Source organism: Acipenser ruthenus, chromosome 2, assembly GCF_902713425.1.
Source record: "Acipenser ruthenus chromosome 2, fAciRut3.2 maternal haplotype, whole genome shotgun sequence".
Lineage (NCBI taxonomy): Eukaryota > Metazoa > Chordata > Actinopteri > Acipenseriformes > Acipenseridae > Acipenser > Acipenser ruthenus.
The window spans coordinates 12495676-12517802 of NC_081190.1; the positions used below are offsets into that span (position 1 = coordinate 12495676).

The window sequence follows — 22127 nt, forward strand, 5'->3', positions numbered from 1 at the left end:
GAGGCTAGGGAGGAGGAGGTGAACTCTGGTGCACAGTGGGAACGTAGTGGATTGTGGAAGATATAAATCATTTCATTGCTGATCACTAGACGTATTGTTTATCCAGGATGAATAAGATACTAGCTACTCGATTGATGATTTCATCTGGTATTGGAAGCTCCTAAAATATTCTTGATGTTTACGCGATTTGATCTAAGGTTGAAGTGAGTTCCTTGCCATAACCACCACTTTGCTTAATTTCATCATGCCTTCTCAAACTTACTGTAACTCTGGACTGATAGTTTTTCAAACCAACAAACTGAAAGCAGTATTGTTAGAGCGGCTTGTCCACTAGAGGGTGCAATGCATAATACCTTTGGTAAACAGAAGGGTTCTTAATTATTTGACCTTTACTGCTAAGTGTTATTAGGCTCCGAGGAATCACTGCTATTTCTTCACTCTGCAGTAGATTTGTTTAAATAATCACGCTGAAGACAGAGCTTTCACTGCTCCTGAAGTAAGGGGGGTTTCTTGTAGGAAGATGGAACATTTAGGTTTGAGGGTGAAAGTATCCTTTAATAAGAAAATGATTCATTACAATGCAAAAAATCTGTTGGAAAGGTGTCAGCAGCTAAATTAATTTACTCTTCTGCTTCGGGTTTAATGCATGTTTTAAAATAGCTAGTGCAGCTAAAGGGAAGAACTTGCAAGCTTCAATAAATGCATCACAGCCATCAAAGACTTGGCTAATAGGTAGCATGGGAACAAATTGGTGAACAAAGTGCTTTACCCCTCCAGCACTCAACTAAATTAAAATTTCAAAGAGACAAACAGACAGTGGTGGTGTTGTGGGAGAGGAGGGAGTCTGAATACAATCAAATATTACTGAAGAAGGTTTGCTTTTGGCCCATAACAAGAAAAATATAGTATGTGAGTAGGACCAGGCAACATTTTAGCACATTTTTTTTCCCTCTTTTGACACATAAAAATAAAATGCAATTGTACTCCCATTCTTTAATAGTAACATCATAAGTACCAAATATTAAAGAGGAAGTAGCTTCAGATATCATTGTATTAATGTTGTCACCTTTCTCTTGCCATTATGTTGGGTGGGTCTGGCTTCTGTTGATCCAATAGTGAGTTCTCTATATCTGGCTTTCACTCTCTGTAAGCTTGTCTAACTGTCTAGGACTGAATAGACTTCCTCGTTCCATTCAAATCATGACTGGCCTTTCATCTTGGCTAGTTCCACCTACACACCTCTGTACAGCTATGGACTAAAGTTTTGCATCACCCTATATAATTAACTGATTTTGCTTCATAAAGTTGAATGAAACCTGCTGAATAATGTTACGTTAACATATTCAATTAAATACCACTTTGTAGTTTTCCATAAACTTAACGCAAAATGAAAAATGTGACATGAAATACTGTACTACTATTATGGCTTCCAGTAGATTTTGTAATATCCTTTTGTAGTTTCTTTGATTACATGATGTTGAATAAAATATATATTTTTTTAAATTATGTCTCAATCCTAAAATTCCTTTGGTCATAGCTGTAGAATTGGTTGGGACAGCAGAGTTGAAAGGTCATACTGTCACATGGTTTGAATGGAATGATGAACTCTTTTCAATCACACGTTCACACAAATTCAAAGCCTGTGAAGAACAATGATAATAATGCAATAATGGATCATCAGAGCACAGAACCACTCTCAACGATTGCAAACAGCATACAAAGACAAGGGGAAAGTGGAACAAAGAAATACACTGAAGACACCATTATCATTTACATCACATTTCCAGTTATAAAACCCAGACATTGGTGTTCTGAAAAACAAACAAGCAAAGGGTTAGGGTAACAGGGAGATTATACTCATTTGCGAAACATTGTGATGAGTAGTTTTTTGGCAGCTGTGAGAACCATTTGTGCTCACTGCCTGTGGCTAAATGTAAAATAGTAATCCATTGGAGAAAATCGGTTTACATCTGAGTAAATTTAAAGGTATAATTAAGTGTATTTAATAACAAAAATTCAATTTGCATATGTGGTAGCTGTGATTGTTGGAAAAAAAGTGACATAAAGCACAGAAAAAGCATAGTGAGGGAATGGTAAAGCATGTGCAACAAGAAAGGTCGAGGGTCATGCTGATTCGCTGGCTCAGTTACCAATAAATCACAAACCAGAGGGGCACACTCTGCAATATTGCGTTGCTTCCTGTTGAAAAAAAAAAGTTATGTAGAACGGTACTGGATAATAGTATCACTGAACAATAATCAATTAAGCCCCATGCATTTTCAAAGTATTATCACAAAATAAATGACCTAGGTACTCCAGGGCACTCTAGCTATGGCCAAAAGTTTTGCATCACCCAATAGAATTAACTAATTTTGCCCCATAAAGTCAAATGAAACCTGCTGATTAATGTTAAGTTAACATATCAAATGATATACCAGTCTGTAGTTTCCCATATACTTACTGAAAAAACTGACAACATTTTAAAAAAATGTGACATTTTGAAATCTAACATGAAATACTGTACAACTATTATGGCTTCCGGTAGACTTTTGCTATATCATTTTGTAGTTCCTTTGATTACATAATGTTGAATAAAAGATCTAAATTATGTCCATATAGGTTACCTGAAAATCATATGGACAGGTAAACGATAGTCTAAAGAGTCCATTTACATTAGTTAAGTCAAAAGGATGGAGAATGAGAACATAATGATAAGAAGATGGCATGCTGAGGGTTGAGGTAAGAACAGTGATTACACCGACTTTGAAAACTCTATGCTCTTGGAATTCCATTACCATCATTCTGTAGCCCATGGATGCTGACACACGGCACAACATGTAAAGACAATTAGGAAGTGCAGTACCCTTGGTAAGCACGGGACCTTTATTCAGTCTAGATGACTACGAGTGAGTCACAATCCATTAATCTCAGTCATACATTCCAATTTAGACGCTCTGTATACCTGCACCTGAATTGCTTTTCCTTGTGGAATGACAGCAGTGCTGTTCAAGGACACAACTGAAGAAGGAGACAAAATTGAAACTGGATGTTTTTAATGTCACTCTTTTACACACACATTAGGCTTGAACAATGCATTTTGTGAACAGGGTAGTGCCAGGCTGATTTGTGTCACTGGGGATAATTGATTAATAAAATGACCAGCCACCAAGAGATTGAAGTTGAACTTACTGGTCTGACCTCAGTGACCATGGAGATGCCACGTTGTGTCACATGGCAGTTTTTTTTTTTTAATTTTGTGATGTTGCAGGCTGCAGTATGTATTCTGCATGTCAACTTTTAAAATGGGATGACCAGTACTGGTATAATAATGGTATGCAACCTTTGTGGAAGATTCACTTTATCAAAAAGAAGTTCAGTGATTTCACAGAATTGGCTGCCAGTAAGAGGTTATATATGTATTGTCACCTACAACTATGGCCAAAGGTTTTGCATCACCCTATAGAATTAACAAATGTTGCCTTATAAAGTTGATTGAAACCTGCTGATTAATGTTACGTTAACATATCGAACTATATACCGGTTTGTAGTGTCCCATACATGTGACATGAAATGCTGTACACTATTATGGCTTCCAGTATACTATTGAGATATCACTTAGTAGTTTCTTTGATTACATGATGTTGACTAAAATGCCTAAATTATGTTCATATAGTTTAAAAAAAAGATGTCTTAATCATTAAAATTCTCAGTGACGCTAAACTTTTAGCCATACTGCAGACTGTTGGTAAAACAAAATGTAACAAATCTTTAGCTCACATCATCATACCATTTTTTGTATCTTTTGCTGAAGAAGAGAGCAAGAATCAGATATGTTTCATTTGTATCCATTTTATTCAAAAAGTGCAACAGTGTGGGACGTCATAGTAGATTGCTGGCAATGTGAGGTGTTTTATAGCTGATTGAAATATGTTTGGGGCCACATTTTTTCCTGCGGTCAAACTTTTTTTTTTTTTTTTTTTTTAATTTAAAATAAAGACCACTATGAATATAGTCTCCCTGTCTTGCCATTTTTCAATTATAAAAATACCATTGAAGCCACCTTTACTCAGAGCTAATGTGCTCGAGGTTATGGTTTGGTTTGAACGTATGTAAATCTAAATGAAAATTCACTTCACCATAACCATGCTTTCACTCCGCTTCATTACACATTGCTATGCATTTCCTATGGGAAACTGTTGTAAGGGAAATAAAAAAGAATTCATTGAAAAGTGTACAGAACTTCAGCAATCCTGTATATACCTAGTCCAGGCCATGTCCAATGTAATGTAGTATCATGTTAATTTAGTGTGGAAGAAAATATTTCTTTACTGCACTATGCATTCTGGATTCATTTCCCTATTGTGAACACAGTAAGTGAAAAGTGAATGGACTAAAACGATATTAGTGAATAAACAGTTCAAACAGTTTTCCTATATTATTATTATTATTATTATTTAGCAGACGCCTTTAGCCGGGATTTGAACCGGGGACCGCCTGGTTGCAAGCCCTATCCCTATGGGTCTTTATTCAGAACTGCTGGAAATTGAACTTAAATGAAACAAGGTGTCCTTGTGACCTATCCTTCACACCACCCATCGAACCATTGCAAGATTGGTTAGCAGCCGTGTAATCAGATTGAAGTGTATGGGTCAAGAGGTTAGGGTCCTAGCCAAAGTCATTCTGGATTAGCAGATGCTTGCAATCTTCTGTATTACTGTATATTATAGCCGTCAGATTGTGGGAAGTGTTTGAATGGAACTGTCTTGTGGTCACTTTTTTAAAAAAATCAATAGTGCTATAAAATGTGACAAACCTTATGCTTGCTTAATTTTCTTTAAACACAGTTTTAGACCAACAGCAGCAATGTGATATTTGTCTTAGTGACACTATCTAAATTATTATGATGATGATGATGATGATGATGATGATGATGATGATGATGATGATGATGATGCTCATGTTTTGAAAACGTGACTGTGAGTGAAGTGAATGGCAATCACATAGTTTCAATGCATGTTGATTGGTAATTGTGTGAAGAAAGGTCTCTGTTTGTTTCATCAAAATACACTTTCTGTAGGTCATTAACTGTGTCCTTGGAACACTTACCATCCTCTGCAATGAAACAGCAGAATGAATAAAAGCACCATGACCCCGTCCTATTTATTATACATGGCTCCTCGCTAGAAAGTAACACAAGACACATGTGCCTCTAATTATTTAGAAGATGTTCCAACAAAGATCAGCTTCCCTATAGAAACAAGATATGCCAGCAACATACGAACCCTCCATATAAATAACACATACCGGTATCCCATTGAACCCGGAATCACTATAAGCTATATCCAGCAATGCAGACTAGCTTCTCATAAGAAATGCACATGCAGGATGTAACCCCTACATGTATTCAGGCTTTGTCATTATATAGCAGGGTTGTGATAATCTTTAACATTGCATTTAATTGTGTTTCATTTCTTTAAAGTGCCAAGAAGGGACCTCTTTTAATGATTTAGGTTTGCCACCAATAAATCAATAGAACAATCCAACGAGCTGAGACGCTGGCTTTCAAAATGTGAACGATTAATAAAGAAGTACGATGACTACGTGACAAACAGCATGAAGGAAAAGGCTGGCATCACTGTTTAAAAACAAACAAACTAAAATAAATAAACAAATACATTCTGGTAAAGTCTAAATGTGGCCGACATTGTATTTGATAGACCCTTCTTTTTTATTGTGACAGATCTGCACTTCAGCAGACTGCTTTTGATTCTAATCCACATCATAATCTCATTGACTAATACCCAACAGCTACAGCTACACAGTGTAACTCTTTCATACTGGTCCGTATCGAGGACAATAATATCAACAGCTTATTTTCCTGATCCAGTAATACAGTATATACAATATCAATGACCCAGTAGTCCAGTATATATAATATCAATGATCCAGTAGTCCAGTATATACAATATCAATGATCCAGTAGTCCAGTATATACAATATCAATGACCCAGTAGTCCATTATATACAATATTAATGACCCAGTAGTCCAGTATATACAATATCAATGATCCAGTAGTTCAGTATATACAATATCAATGTGTACAGTGTTCTACCCTTTCAAAGTGGCCTGCTATGTGTAGTTCCATTGCACTGAACCACATTGTTGTAAGACTATTTTCACTTTAAGTGCATCAATACTCATAAGAGCATCAGAGCATGCTATATATATATATGAGTATTGATGCACTTAAAGTGAAAATATCCTGTTCCGGTAAAAGTGTTTCAATGTTCCACGCTGTAAAGCAAACAACAACATCCTTGGCAGCAGCTATTTGTCTTGCTGCCCCTATGCCCTTTGGTTTGATTAATACAAGGATCATTTATCTGGAGCTGCTGCACCAGTGCAGGCAGGCACTTGTGGAGGTGCATTCCCCCATTGAATCCCACAGCTATGAGGCATCCTCTTCCTCTCGTCTTCCCCCCAGGGAGCGCAGCTCACAGGGATAACTGTGTGAAGAGTAATGACTGCATTTCCCCTTTCTCTTCTGCTGCCAGACCTTTGGCGTCCCTGCTGTGCCGGTAATGACTTCAGATGCATTACACAGCTCATGCAGTTAAATTATGGGCAGTGTTGCAGGGACATGTAGTGAAGAAAAAAAATGAGATTGGACATTTAAAAAGAATGATACTAGTAACTGTTATGTTTGTAATGTGAACACAGTCATTCTTTTTAATGGATCGTTGTTTCTCTTTTTAGAGAAATAATTAAAATGATGGATAGATACTCAGAGTAATAAAGCTACATTACTTCATACAGTACCTATCATAGAGAATAAATGACTCAGATTATTAGGAAACCTTCTTTTCCTGGTTATTTTCCTTCACTTCTGAGACTGATGGGATTCTATTTCAGTGCTCCCTGAATTAATTATTGAATGAGACACAGCAATGGCATTTGTTTTCTCTGTTTCCATCTCCTGCCCTAATTGTCCCTGCGTTATGGTCTTGCAGGAGCACAGTGGGTGAAAGAGATTCAGTATCAGCGTATTACTGTATATCAGCTCCAGTCAGTAAGAGTATCTCACACCCAACCACATGGTAATATGCCTGTAACTGGGTCATCCCATGCTACAGGGATGGGATTGCTTCCTGTGCTCAGAAATACTTCATTTCAGGGTGATCACTTATACCTGACTGTACATGAGTACACAACAAATATTATCGCAGAAGTCTCCCATTACATTGGGAAATATCTATGACCAATGAGAAAGGAGCTGTAGTACTACGGAGCACCACACTTACTGTAGGATACAACCTTATGTGACCTGGATTTTCCCTCTCACATCAGAGAAAGTGGGGTTGTGTCCCTTTGATGACCCCAGTTGTGATTTTTGGGTAACATGGGATTTTGTTTGCTTGATTGTTTTGTTTGGTTGAATATAGATGAGATCTACTCTTTTCTTTGTGTGTTTCATGTGACTTCTATTACCCTGCACATGAGTGCCAACAGTCATTTCAATGAGCAGACAAACACAGTACGTCCATTTCTTACGCATTCCATTTCTTTCTCTGTTTGCCTGCTGTGAACAGAACAAACTGAGAAAGGATTGAATTGCTACCAATACAAGGAACCCATTGTCTTGGTATGATTTTGGCATTACCTTCTCATGTATACATTGTTGATGGAGAAAACCGAATGGGGAAAAAGTCAGGTAGCAAGATGCTACAGTAAATCCCTTTCTGAAAAGGTGCTCTCAAGACATTGAGACACAATACCCTACAGGATGCACATTAATACACAGACTCCCCCACTGTTGACACTGTAGATGAGGTTATTTTCTTCTAAGACTGACCATACAAGATGGCTTATCTTCACACAATATATATTTTTTTTAAATGTAGTACTTTTAGTTGCTGTATTTTTTTTTGCCATTGCTGTCTCAGAAGCGCCTCACTGTACTGTTACCAGGACAATGCTTGTGTGACCGTGCTATACACCTGATATAACTGCCATTTTGTTTACAGTGCACTGCCAGTGAGTGAGAAATTTGACTAATGAGTTTACGGTGTGTTGAGAACTGTATTTTCTGTGTCCACTAGGTGGCACAGGCACATTAGGTAGGGTGAGATGCCAAAGGCTGTCAGTGTGGGTTTTTCCTCTGCTGCGGATTGAAGACGCAATCAGCAAATTTTCAGTAATTACGCAGTCTAAAGCTTGGCTATAGGCACATGGTGCAACTAACTTATGATTATTTGATCTATTGCAAGTAAAAGAAATACAAGTATCACATACTAAAGATATTTTTTTAGTTGTGTCAGTATCACATTATGTGGTGTTTTATATGCAGTTATGAGCTGGAGTTTGTACGTATATTATTAATACGAGAGAAGAAAACAGTATCCGTTGCCTTTCCGAACACCATTCTGTAATTTTAAATGACTGGACAGGCTATTGCATGGCATCTTGATCGGCTCTTTGCTCAGAAAAAGATAATTAAACTAAAACCAGATTACTGCTAATAAAACACAACAATCCTTTTTGTTTTTCAATGGGAAGCAGTGGCCTTCACGTGTCAAGTGGACCTCTGCTGAGCTCTAACTATTTTGGGGGTGTCGTATTATTGTTTTTAAAATCGAACCCGTCTCAAGAGGAGGAGTCATTCAATAGATGATAATGAATTATACATCTGGGGTTACTGGCATTCTGCTGGGTGGGTGCAAGTAGCCACACAGCTGCAAAAGCCTGCCTGTCCTTTGTATCCCTGCGACGCTCTCCTTGTGGGAGTGTTGATGCAGCTGGTGTCAAATCTGTCGCCTTCTTAAATGAGCTCAGCTGCAGTCCCCAAATTTTTGTTTGTGTTCCCCTGGTGTTGAGAAATTACACAAGCGTTTCTCTTTACAACACAGGAGTGCAGATTGTCACACAGCTACAAGCCGCATGCAGACCTTCACACTCTGTCTGCGTGTTTGTTTGTTAGTTTCTGTGTCAATTAACTAGACTGGTCCTTGGCTAGGAGACAAACAAATACATGTTTTGGTTGCTGTCATGCCAACAGTTTTATGTGTTGAAATTTAAAAACATGCATTTGTGACAGTGATGGCATAGTGATAAAATCTCTAAGAAAAACACATTGTTCCAAAATCACTAAAGTGATAACTGACCAGATACAGTATGTCCATTTTGCAATTGTACTGTCCTTATTTGAATTTTGGATATTACCGTATTTGCTCGAAATAGCACTGGGTGCTTATTTTCTCAATCTTCTCTTTACCTGGGTGGTTATTTGGATAAGACCATCTATTTGAGAGTGGGTGCTAATTGGCCACTGTGAAATTATCGATGCAGCACCACTTGGTGTATATATGTATATGTATATACCACACACGGGGGTATATTTAGCATGGGATGCATTACTGTTATTCCACTTAAGTGGGATAACATAAGTGGAATAACATGCTTACAAAGACTAGTTTCAAATGTGTCTTTGCTTACATTCCAATCCAGTGGTGTACTGGTTCTGCTGAAATTCAGGACTGAGCTGTGCTTTGGTAGTTCAAACAATACTACCACCGATATCACCACTTTAAAATATCTGAAATCATTTCAGGTTTCTATTGTTGTTTTGATTTGGACCCCAATTTCCTTGAGAACGAATTTAGTCAAGAAATATCAGTTACCGACCTGCCTGAGTCTGACTTATCCGAACAGTCTGCAGCCCCTTCATTAACACCAGAGAGACTGCAAATTGACAGACTGAGCACAGGATTCTCTGTAAAAAGACGGTTGTGAAGAAGCCATAAACAGGCTTGACAATGACAGTAAAGATCTGGCAGGTAAAATAATCCCTGATCTGATTGTCGGAGCTTGAGGTTTGCTGGGACATCCTCCTGCGGTGAATAAAACCATATAGCACAAACAATCATTCAATATCCTTTAATTATATGTGTGGTTACCATGGCATCAGAAGCCTATAAATACATCCAATGTTTATTTTCAATGTTAAAGATACTGAAACATTGGGAAGTTGACTCTTTGAGTAAATCATTGACAAATACTGTATCCTGGTCGTGTAGCCTGCTGTGGGGTCCTTTAAGTATAATATATATACACAGTTGTAGTCAAAAGTTTACATTCCCCAATGGAAATGTATAATTTCTACAAATTTCTCGAAAACAAAAGAATTTTAGGAAAAATCTTTTGTAGCAAAAGTTTTGCTTTTGTGGATGAGGAAAAAAGGGATGCACTGGCAGCATGATCTCAGGGAGCTTACCCCTTGTTACAACTTGCCTCACACATGAGGTAAAATATACATGCTAACAACGTACTGTAATACTGAGATTCACTCTACTGAGCTGAAATCTATGGAAAATAGCATTGCTAAAATAACAGCTAAAACGATTTACCATTGTATATAGCATTGCTCCTGTCGAGGTTCCCGAGCTGATTTGTGTATGTTACACCGAGCTCTTGTAATGATGTACGAAACCCTAACCCTAACCCATCGCACATTGCCAATAATAACACACTTAATACTGGCCCTCATTCACAGGTGCATCATGATGATGAAGTCTCATGGGAAGGCTCTTCTTGCCTCTTGGTTATTCACATTGGGTATATGGAACTCATTATGATCCTGAGCTCTGACCCCGGCCTGTCGGAGCTGTCAAACGCTGACATTTCACAAAAAGTCCTGGAAACCAAATGCACACCATAGAAGTACAGTACAAACTAAAAGGCCATCTAGTCCAGCTGCTGGCAGTTTCACAGAGAATGCTTTCCAGTATTTTAAACCAGCTAATCACTATAAGTTTGCCAACATGACAATGAAATAATTGCATTTAATATAAAAAGCCTTATACACTAGTCCTATTTCAGCGTTAAGCAACTTTTTTCTTCTCATCAGTAACCACAGTTGACTGTCATAGCTTTCTAGACCCCAGTAATCACTGCTAGGCTTCGACTCTTTCAGTCAGCATCCTTAAATAGATCTATCATTATGTCTCAAAGCATGGGTGCTCAATTAGAATTCCTCTTGTGCCCCATATCATTTTCTTATCCTTGTATGCTACACCGTTTTAATTGAGTAGATGACAGTATCTAAGCATCAAAGCTGCTTCTTATTAATGCTTCACTGAAGCAAGGACTTCTGGGATACATTATATTGTTATCATGTGTGTTCAATTCTGCAGTACTGTGATTAAAGGCCCAGTGCAGGCATGTGTGGCCTAGGCAGACCACAAATACTGTAAGCAGCTTGCATGTGTTTTGAAAATAAAAAGACAACTGTGTATTTCAAGAGACCTCAGCTTTGTAGTTTCATTTTCCAAAGGCTATATTTGAAGTGTGTTGACTAACGTCTCCTCCTCTTCTCTCCCGCAGTCCAGAAGTCAGCCTCACATAGGCCTGAAGCAAACCTCCAAACACCGGGTATGTTGTGGCACTTACATCTGTTTACATTGTGTACTTTACCCCTGATCACCCTGCCATATTGTTCTAGAAATTGACTGATGCTTTCTTCAGGCACTGCTCCTATGCTGCAATAATGACCCAATGATGGCATACACTCAACTCCCGCCAATAAGAAGTGTGATATACAAGGTTTCTCAAGATTGCGGCTTGATACATAACAAACCAGGAATCCAAAAATGTGAATATATTCTGCGTAAAATTAAAATTGTTTACGATGATGTATTATTTTGCCAGCTGTCAAAGCGAGTCTGTTAAGCATGGACTAGATACTAATCATGGCACTATACAGTATATGCTGATAATATTATACACTGTAAATGACTCTGACTAATACTACACTGATTATAAACATCAGTATATCAAATGCACAAGCGCCTGTTAAGAAACTTTAGAACCCACAATGCACCTGACTGGGCTCCTGGAACTTCCTGCCAAATTAATACTATGGGACACATGTGTGGAATGTAAATTTGTCTTGCTTATCTTTAATGATGCAGAAATATAACTTGTCCCTCTTTATTTGAAGGAGACACTATAGAAAAAAATGAAAAATTTAATTAAGAGTTATTGTTAAATTATGGTATATGTCTACCTCCATTACACAATCGCATAATAATATTCAGTAAAAAACCTAAACAGTGATGCAGTGTGGATGTATTGATGAAAGCAAAAACAGCAGTTGGTTTGTGTTTAACGTTGTGTTCTATGCAAATTAGTCATGTGCTTTTCCAACACACGGTACACTGCTGAAGCACCAAATAAGTAACTGATTCATTGTGTTCTACCTTACTGGAATAGTGTATTGGGTACAATTTTGTAGTAAATGTAAGCATTGTTTATTCCCCGCTGTTAAGGGATGAATTTTTGTTGTTATTGTTTAGAAGGCCTCACCCATTGTTTAAATTTAAATATAAATGTGACAGCACTATTCCAAATGCATTGTGTTGCCTTTGCTCCTGTGTTTCTTCAGTTTATACAATACACTGGTATTAAAATAGTATCCCAATGCAATTTTAAATCACTGTCCCTCATAGCCTCTACTGTTCAGCACAGCTTTGGAGTTGGAGCTCTGAGGCATCTAAGGCATCCCTGAATGTTTTTTTTTTAATCTTTGTTTTTTATTTTTAATATAGCACCTTTCACAATAAAAATTGCCGCAAAAGTGCTTCACCTGAATACAAACATTTACAAATATTAATACAAGAATGCAAGAAAAGCAAAAGAAACACATAGAATAGTAAAACAAGGCAGAGAATAAAAGGAACATCATGTTAGCATAACATTATAAAAGTGTGTTTTGAATCTTGTTTTAGAAGCAGTGACACTTGGTGCTTCCCTTACAGAGCTAGGCAGACCATTCCAGAGTTTTGGGGCCCTATAACTGAATGCTCTACCATGTGTTTTTTTTTTTGTTTTTTTGAAAGCTGCAAAGATGCCTTTCATCCTACTCCACTTCGATTCACCTTTTATATGTCAGCTTTTTTAAAAATCACTCTAAAATAACCTAGTCATGGCTGTACAGATTTGCTTCTATGCATCCTCCGCTCTGGCAAGAATTCAACCCCATGGGCAAAGAACTGTTAGTTCCTAAACTGCTGTTATGATTTTGGTTTTTATGGCTATAGCTTATCCAGATGTGTTTCATATGTGAGCCTGTCTTTCGCCAAGCATGATTATAGAATTCAAGTGAACACAGACGTGCTATTATGGAACCCAGAAGTCATGTGTTTTAAGAACCACAAAATGAAAAAATACTCTTAGCACACTTGTGGCTATGGACTTCTAAATGAACTTCAAAGAAGTTAGACCTAACTGTTAATCAATCAGGCTGTGTGGAATGTAATGAAGACTGACAACGCAGGTCAGTAATTCATGCCGCATTCAAGGTCAAACAGGTGCCAAATAGTATTCCAAGACTCACCTGCTATGTTTGACAGCAGGGGGACGAAGCATGCAAGAATGCACAACACAGGAGACGAAGTAGAGTTCATTTAAACTTATGGTGGCTTTAGTGTTCTATATGACATGATATGACATGATATGACCAGCTCATTGCTTCCACCATAACTTAGTTTTTTGTTGAAAAATGGCACAGAATACAAGGGCGTATCTGATTTACACTGAAGTATTTCAATATTTTCAGACTTTCTGCCAATACCAAAACACAGTGTTTTAAAACAATGATAATAGCTAACATAATGCCTAGACATGTTAAATACATGTTGCATACATGAAGTATCTCCCCTGATAATTTGATGCCAATTTATTTTGCACCTTTTATTAAATAAACAAAATAGAATGAATGAAGTAAATCTGATTTTCAAAGCTGTCCTGATGGCCTGAAGGTCTAACTATACTATTTCACATTCCTCAGGTAGAACCAACTTTTTTTATTTAGGAAAGTTAGCACCTCGCATGAAAAGTAGCTGTGCAACAGATCCAAGAGGGCTCTCAAAGGCTTCATAGACCAATTTGTTTTGGTTGAGCAGCACATTAGCAGTTTTTATGGCTTATTCAAATGAGCCAGAAGATGTCAGTCTAGCAAAGACAATCCAGGTTGGCTGCTTAGTCAGATGGAGCGGGAGGTGATGGGATCAAAGCAAACTCCACCCCACCCACTCTTTGTGGAAATGCAGGCTTCTGTGCGCTTTGATTTCTCACCAGCTGTTCACCAGGGTTTATTTTTTCTTCTGCAAGAAAAATGAGAACCTGAACTGCTCTACACTAGAGCCAGACCAACATCAGATCCAGACATGGGAAACCTAAACACAGTTAAAGCAAACAGCTGAATCTTTATAGTATTCAAGCATGAATAGCTGCGTGATAATACAAGGTACAGATTTATTGCACAGGCTAGCTCTGTAAAAGATTGTCTTCATGCTAGGTTGCACACAAAAATATATTCCAGTTCATTTGGCCAGTATACCAGGGTTTGATGTGGAGTTTGATGTCAACAAGACAGAAGCTGCATTTTGGTGCCAGACTTTTATTAGTCAGTTCTGAAATACCTCCCAAGCATTAGACTATCTGTAGTGCTGAGAGGGTTGATGCATTTCTCGTCTGGCATTAAAAGTATCTTTTTGATGTCTCTTGGTAAGTCCTATCTGAAAGACTGCAGCTCTTTAAGTCAATTCTGAGTGTTGGCAGATGGAGTGTGTATAATTCATTCACAGATCAGAGGCAAACCACTATATTGTCCAGAAATAAACATGCTGCCGACTGCGACTTTTAGCATTTTCAGTCATACAGTTCATAACTTCTCCCTTGCACCAAAACCAAGAGTGATGGTGGGATGTGATCTCACTTCACATACATGTCTTTAAACAATGCAAATCAGACTTATGTTTATATTGGATATACCGGTGGCCCCCGAGCATGCAAAGTCAATATTCAAAAAATGTTAACACATCATTTATTTAAGACAACATTCAAATTTCAGAAAAAACACATTTAAAGCAATCTGGCTATTACCTAATTAATTTAGCTCATAGTGAAATATGGAATGGCTCCAACTGCTGTGCAACGAGTGTCTTATTTCCATCCCTGCGGCTGCACCACTTATTAAGCTCTAAACTCAACTTTTGAATAAAATCTGACAATGAGCGTTGTGACCTATAACATAAGAACATAAGAAAGTTTACAAATGAGAGGAGGCCATTCAGCCCATCTTGCTCGTTTGGTTGTTAGTAGCTTATTGATCCCAGAATCTCATCAAGCAGCTTCTTGAAGGATCCCAGGGTGTCAGCTTCAACAACATTACTGGGGAGTTGGTTCCAGACCCTCACAATTCTCTGTGTAAAAAAGTGCCTCCTATTTTCTGTTCTGAATGCCCCTTTATCTAATCTCCATTTGTGACCCCTGGTCCTTGTTTCTTTTTTCAGATCAAAGAAGTCCCCTGGGTTGACATTGTCTATACCTTTTAGGATTTTGAATGTTTGAATCAGATCGCCGCGTAGTCTTCTTTGTTCAAGACTGAATAGATTCAATTATTTTAGCCTGTCTGCATACGACATGCCTTTTAAACCCGGGATAATTCTGGTTGCTCTTCTTTGCACTCTTTCTAGAGCAGCAATATCCTTTTTGTGACGAGGTGACCAGAACTGAACACAATATTCTAGGTGAGGTCTTACTAAAGCATTGTAGAGTTTTAACATTACTTCCCTTGATTTAAATTCATCACTTCTCACAATATATCCAAGCATCTTGTGAGAAGTAGTATCCTACTGGAATTATGAAGTTATGTCACGCTTACTATGAATATGGGCAGCAGTGTGGAGTAGTGGTTAGGGCTCTGGACTCTTGACTGGAGGGTTGTGGGTTCAATCCCTGGTGGGTGACACTGCTGCTGTACCCTTGAGCAAGGTACTTTACCTAGATTGCTCCAGTAAAAACCCAACTGTATAAATGGGTAATTGTATGTAAAAATAATGTGTAAAAAATAATGCAATTGTATGTAAAAATAACGTGTAATAATTGTAAGTCGCCCTGGATAAGGGCGTCTGCTAAGAAATAAATAAAAATAACATACTGAATATGTTCTGACAAAAATGATAACAGCTGACTTACACAACAAGATCCCCAGGTATGGGCAATGTATGTGCCCCAGACTTTGTAGCGCAGTAGATTTAATAATTCATATACACTCATGTATACATAGTAACTGCAGCAAATCATTATAGATGATGTGAAGGATCCATTCAGCTGTCACTTTATGTAATGCATAGTGCACCAGTTAACCAGTCAGGCATTATGATTAAAACTAAAATCTCTATTGCTATTTAGCTAACAGCTGTGCAAATGTTTAAGCTGGCCAACATAAGGTGCATCCTTTAGACGTGGAGGCTGGGTAGTGTCAGCAATGTTAAATATCTTACCAGTGGTTCCCAGACTTTTGGATATACAGTGGTTGTTTCTTAGGTGCAGGAAAATAGGCGGTGATCAGCTTATGGAGGAAAATTTCAATTGCCACCACACACCTGTTGTCACCTTGATTTATTATGTCAAGTCCAGAAAGAATGGGTGCAAATCCGACCTGTGTTGCATGAAATATTTAAATACCCGTTGTGAGAAATCAGCAGTCCCCCCGCCCGTTGTGAGCATTTATTGAAAACAATTTTTAATATATGTTTAAAAATGTAAATAAGTGTTTTATGTACCTAAAACATTTGTTAATATGTGTTATTGTCTTTTGCAAAATGGACAATAAAGATCATGTTGTGGTAAGTTTGGCAAGTCTCTTTATTACGTATCATTTGATAAACTGACTGGAAATGTGCTGTTTTTATAGCAATGCCAAAACAAACGTTTTATTCAGGTCAAGTCGGTAGGATACTTCCAGTGTAAAAAGCAAAACGATTGATGTGTTAGTCGTACCTATTATACATTACTTCCACTGCTAACAGATTTGAATGACTGAAAGTAGATAGTAAGCAGCTTACTGCAGCTTATACAGATAAGACTTCAAGCCACCAAATTACTATTTATAAAGTCCTTTCTTTTTCCTGCTCCAGTTTGAAAGCCCTTTTTTCTAATTTAACATTTTTCATTTTTTGAGCAAGAGAGTCATTATATTGCTTGTATATTTATAACACATTAATACTTCAGACCTGTGGATTATTGTCATGTGATTGTTATTCACATAGCTCGGGGCCACAACCAACGTACCAGCTGGGAGTGAGAAGCAAGCGTTTCATTTACTCTTTAACACTCACCCGCATCATGGTCAAGTCATTAGACTGCAGTGTCTTTCCATTTCTGCGATGGAAGTTTTGAATAATGTATCAAGAGATCGATTTCTTTCTTTCTTTTTTACTGAAATTAATACTCCTGCAAGTTACTGGACAAAGGCTGGCAGGATTCGTCAAATCTTCCCCTCAAAGTTCAGTAAACTCAACACAATCCTGACCTAAACCTAAATAGCCCTTTTAATGTTAAATTACATGGTATTACATAAGGTGTAGAGGTTATCAAGCAAGTGATTGGTCATGCATGAGCAGGTTGAGTAGCTGGATATGGGTTCAATGTTGGAGGAGCCATAGTATATTTATTAATAATAACATTTAAACTATCAAACTTATGTTTTAGTGTTTTGCAATATCATTAGATTGTTCATTACAGAAAAAGTACATATTGAAAATCTGTATTGGCAATACACTATATATATATATATACAGTGCCTTGCAAAAGTATTCAGACCCCTGACCAATTCTCTCATATTACTGAATTACAAATGGTACATTGAAATTTCATTCTGTTTGCTATTTTATTTTAAAACACTGAAACTCAAAATCAATTATTGTAAGGTGACACTGGTTTTATGTTGGGAAATATTTTTAAGAAAAATAAAAAACTGAAATATCTTGCTTGCATAAGTATTCAACCCCTGTGCTGTGGAAGCTCCCAGTTTACACCGATGAAAGAAATTGCCCTAACGAGGACACAATTACCTTACAATTGGCCTCCACCTGTGAACCATTAAAGTTGCTGTCACATTTTCTGGATAAAAACCCCACTGTTGAAGGGTCATTGGTCAGGCTGTGAATCTGAAGGAAAATGAAGACCAAAGAGCATTCTACAGAAGTTAGAGATAAAGCAATATAAATGCATAGATTAGGGAAAGGGTACAAAATAATATCCAAGTGTTTGGATATCCCAGGCAGCACAGTTGGATCAATAATCAGGAAGTGGAAGCTACATCACACCACCCAGGCATTGCCAAGAAAAGGCCGTCCCTCAAAACTCAGCGCTCAAACAAGAAGGAGACTTGTGAGAGAAGCCACAGAGAGGCCAACAATCATTTTGAAGGAGCTACAGAGTTCATTGGCTGGGAGTGGAGTAATGGTGCACCAGTCAACCATATCAAGAGCTCTGCATAACACTGGCCTGTATGGGAGGGTGGCAAGAAAGAAGCCGTTACTCAAAAAGTACCATCTGAAAGCACGTCTGGAGTTTGCCAGAAAGCATGAGAGTGACCCAGCTGCGATGTGGGAAAAGGTTTTGTGGTCAGATGAGACCAAGATAGAGCTTTTTGGCCAAAACTCAAAGCGCTATGTGTGGCGCAAACCTAACACTGCCCTTCCTCAAGACACACCATCCCTACAGTGAAGTATGGTGGTGGCAGCATCATGCTGTGGGGATGCTTCTCATCAGCAGTGACTGGGCATCTTGTTAAAATTGAAGGAAGAATGGATGGAGCAAAATACAGGGAAATACTGCAAGAGAACCTGCTTCAGTCTGCTAAAAAACTGAAGCTTAGGAGGAAATTCACCTTTCAGCAGGACAATGATCCCAAGCACAAGGCCAAAGCAACATTGGAGTGGCTCAAGAACAAAAAGGTGAATGTCCTACAGTGGCCCAGTCAAAGTCCTGATCTCAATCCCATTGAGAATCTGTGGCACTATTTGAAAATTGCGGTCCACATGCGTCGTCCAACCAACCTGAACAAGCTGGAGCAAATCTGCCAAGAAGAATGGGCCAAAATCACTCCGACACTGTGTGCAAAGCTGGTACATACTTACCCCAAAAGACTTAAAGCTGTTATTGCAGCGAAAGGTGGCTCTACCAAATATTAATGTGTGGGGGTTGAATACTTATGCAAGCAAGATATTTCAGTTTTTTATTTTTCTTAAAAATATTTCCCAACATAAAACCAATGTCACCTTTCAATAATTGATTTTGAGTTTCAGTGTTTTAAAATAAAATATCAAACAGAACGAAATTTCAATGTACCATTTGTAATTCAGTAATATGAGAGAATTGGTCAGGGGTCTGAATACTTTTGCAAGGCACTGTATATACACTATATATATATATATATATATATAGATGGGCTTCAGTGAGTTAGAGGAAAGTAATTCATCTAGAGTTTCTGTGACGTCATAAATTACGAGACCGAAGGTCAAGTAATTTAAACTGTCACAGAAACCCGAGATGGAATTGTTTTCCTGTAACTCACTGAAGAGGCCCATCTATTATTTTTTATAATACATGGATACCCCTTGTATATATGTTGAAATAGAAACAGAGTAATGTTTTTGCAACCCTTTAATCCTTTATCACAAATAAAAGGGGAATCTGATGCATGGTGCCATTTTCAGGTATATAACAGTATTTTGCTTTTAGATGAAAACTGAAATGGAATTGTTTTGTGTTTTCACTTCACTTATTCTCACAAGAAGCATGGCTAACAAACAGAAATGACAGTTTAGAGAAGCTGCCTGAATAATATGGGGACTGGTGTTGATTGATAAGTAGGGGAACTTCCATTTGCACTTGACACCAGACCTCAGTCTGTGTTTTCCAACACAGTCATTAACTCCACAGGCAGAATGCTACCAGTACTGCATATAAGAGAGCTGCGGCATACAGATCAAAGGGAGATGCATGATCTGTCCATCCCATACAATTCTTAGAAACCTTGCAGGAAGAATTCATAGGACAGAGAAATGATGGTTCCCCAATACAAATAAGACACAATCAGAGAATTAGAATATATATATATATATATATATATATATATTGTAAATGACTCACCCTCACTCGGGTTCGTTGCCCCTTTAAGAATGCGACCCAGACACACGAAATTGATTTTTTCCAGCGCTCACGCGCTATATTTTTAATAAACACAAAATTAAATAAATACAAAGCACACAAAATAAACACCTAGCTCTTCTGGAGCACTAACTCGACTTTCAGGAACCTAACTATCACAGGACGGCCAAGCCGTTTCCCTGTACCACAAAACTTAAGCACACAGGTTTGCACTGTACCTTTCTCTCGGGACTGCCGGGAAGCAGAGCACTCCTTTCTGCCTCCTTCCATTCAGCAGCCTCGAGCAGACTGCCTGCTCTCTTTTTAAACCCCGCACCTGGGCCTAATTTCCAATAACGCCCAGGTGCGGATGATGAATAATAATAAAACAATTAAACAATTGAACAAAACAATAAAGCAATCCAAATCAAAACAGAGCATTTCTATAGCAGGGAGGTTTTAACCCCCTCCCTGCTGTTTCTCATAACCCACTATTTTACAATATATATATATATATATATATATATATATATATATATATATATATATATATATAGTAATGGATGTAGCAGGACAGGGGGCCTGCGATATGAAAAATGTTTTGTTTTATGGCAGGGACAGAAGTAAAGCCTCCCTGCCAAGGTAATTGGTTTTGTTTGATTTAATTGTTTTATTGTTTGTTTAATTATCACCGGCACCTGGCAATGATTGGAAATTAGAGCCAGGTGCAGAGTATAAAAAAGAAGCAGTCAGTCTGCTCTAGGCTGCTGAGTAGAAGGACATGGGAAGAAGTACTCTGTGTCCGAGCAGTCACTTTGTAAGTAGTATATTTACGTAAACTGTTTGTAATAAAGTGTTGTGTGTTGAAGTTGTATGTCAGGTAAACAGCTTAGCTGTCCTGCATGTTAGTCAGGGACCTGCATATGTGTAGTGAGTGCTCAATGAGAGCTAGGTTTTTGTTTTGTTTGTTTATTTTTGTTTTGTAATAAGTGCATGAGTGCTTCACTGTGCAGTTCTGTGTCTGGGTCTATGTTTTAAAGGGCAAACAAGCCGATAACAGAGAGGCAACGTTACAATATATATAGATATATAGATAAAATCAACAGTATGAAGGTCACTCTTGAAATCAGGACTTAAAGGATGTGTTGCAGTAAGAATACCTCTGTTAAAGGGGAACAAGACTAAAAGGCTACAATATGCACAAGAACACAGGAATTGGACTATGAAACAACAAAGTGCTTTGGACTGTTGCTTTAATGGACAACGACACCTATGCCTTCTGCCAGTTCTGTTAATTCAACACTTTCTATTCCTTAAGGATATGCAGTGACACGGCACAATTTAACAATTTAATAGTTTCAATATTATTATTTCAATATTTATCTTAATTTCAGTATTATTTTTTATCTTCTATTTTATTTATTATTTTGTTACCATGGTTCCTTGTTTGTACATACTATATATATATTATATATATATATATATATATATATATATATATATGCATCTGTTCATAATATGTATGTAATTGCTTTGGCAACACTGTGGAAAATAAGTCATGCCAATAAAGCACTTTGAATTGGAAATATTATCTTATTAGCAAGTATTGCTCATCCTTGTTAGACAGCTTTTTGGGTCTTCCAGTCCTGGGTTTGACCTCTTTGAGCTAAAATTATATATATATATATATATATATATATATTTATTTATTTTAATTGACATAGTACTTGATTATAGCACTTGGTCATTTTGAAGTATGTTAGTGTGTTTTACCAGTGTGCTGTGAATACAGATTCTAGATAAGCAAAGGTTCTGGTGACAAAACAAGCTCCAGTGGTTAAACAGAACCCTGTCAACACAGTATATTTCAGCGCCTCCACAGTACCTCTTTACTGCTCTGAGGAAACTACTGTAGCTGTTAATATAAGAATGACAAATGTAAGCTGGGTTTACACCGTGAAAGGATAAAAAGGGATGTAATCTTATCAGGATTTAATTCATTAAAAAAACAAATCTTTTTTTCATAATACTTTGATAAGATGATCGTTTTGAAATACTACTGATTGTACGGATCCCACCATTTGCATGTAAATGCATAAATCCTAGTGTTTAATCCCTTTCAATACTG

The 22127-nt window shown here is 37.6% G+C and overlaps 1 protein-coding gene across 3 annotated transcripts in view; it reads left to right on the forward strand.

The window, feature by feature from the left end:
- LOC117403877 (ras-GEF domain-containing family member 1B) overlaps nucleotides 1–22127 on the forward strand; it is a 166919-nt gene that overhangs the window by 57511 nt on the left and 87281 nt on the right. For 2 of the 3 annotated variants that reach the window (XM_058989640.1, XM_058989641.1), the window contains one exon: nucleotides 11381–11428. In XM_058989640.1, coding sequence (XP_058845623.1) covers nucleotides 11381–11428 — 48 coding nt within the window. Of the gene's footprint in view, nucleotides 1–11380; nucleotides 11429–20776; nucleotides 20817–22127 lie in introns of those variants that run through there. The other variant, XM_058989646.1, reaches the window with a different exon arrangement.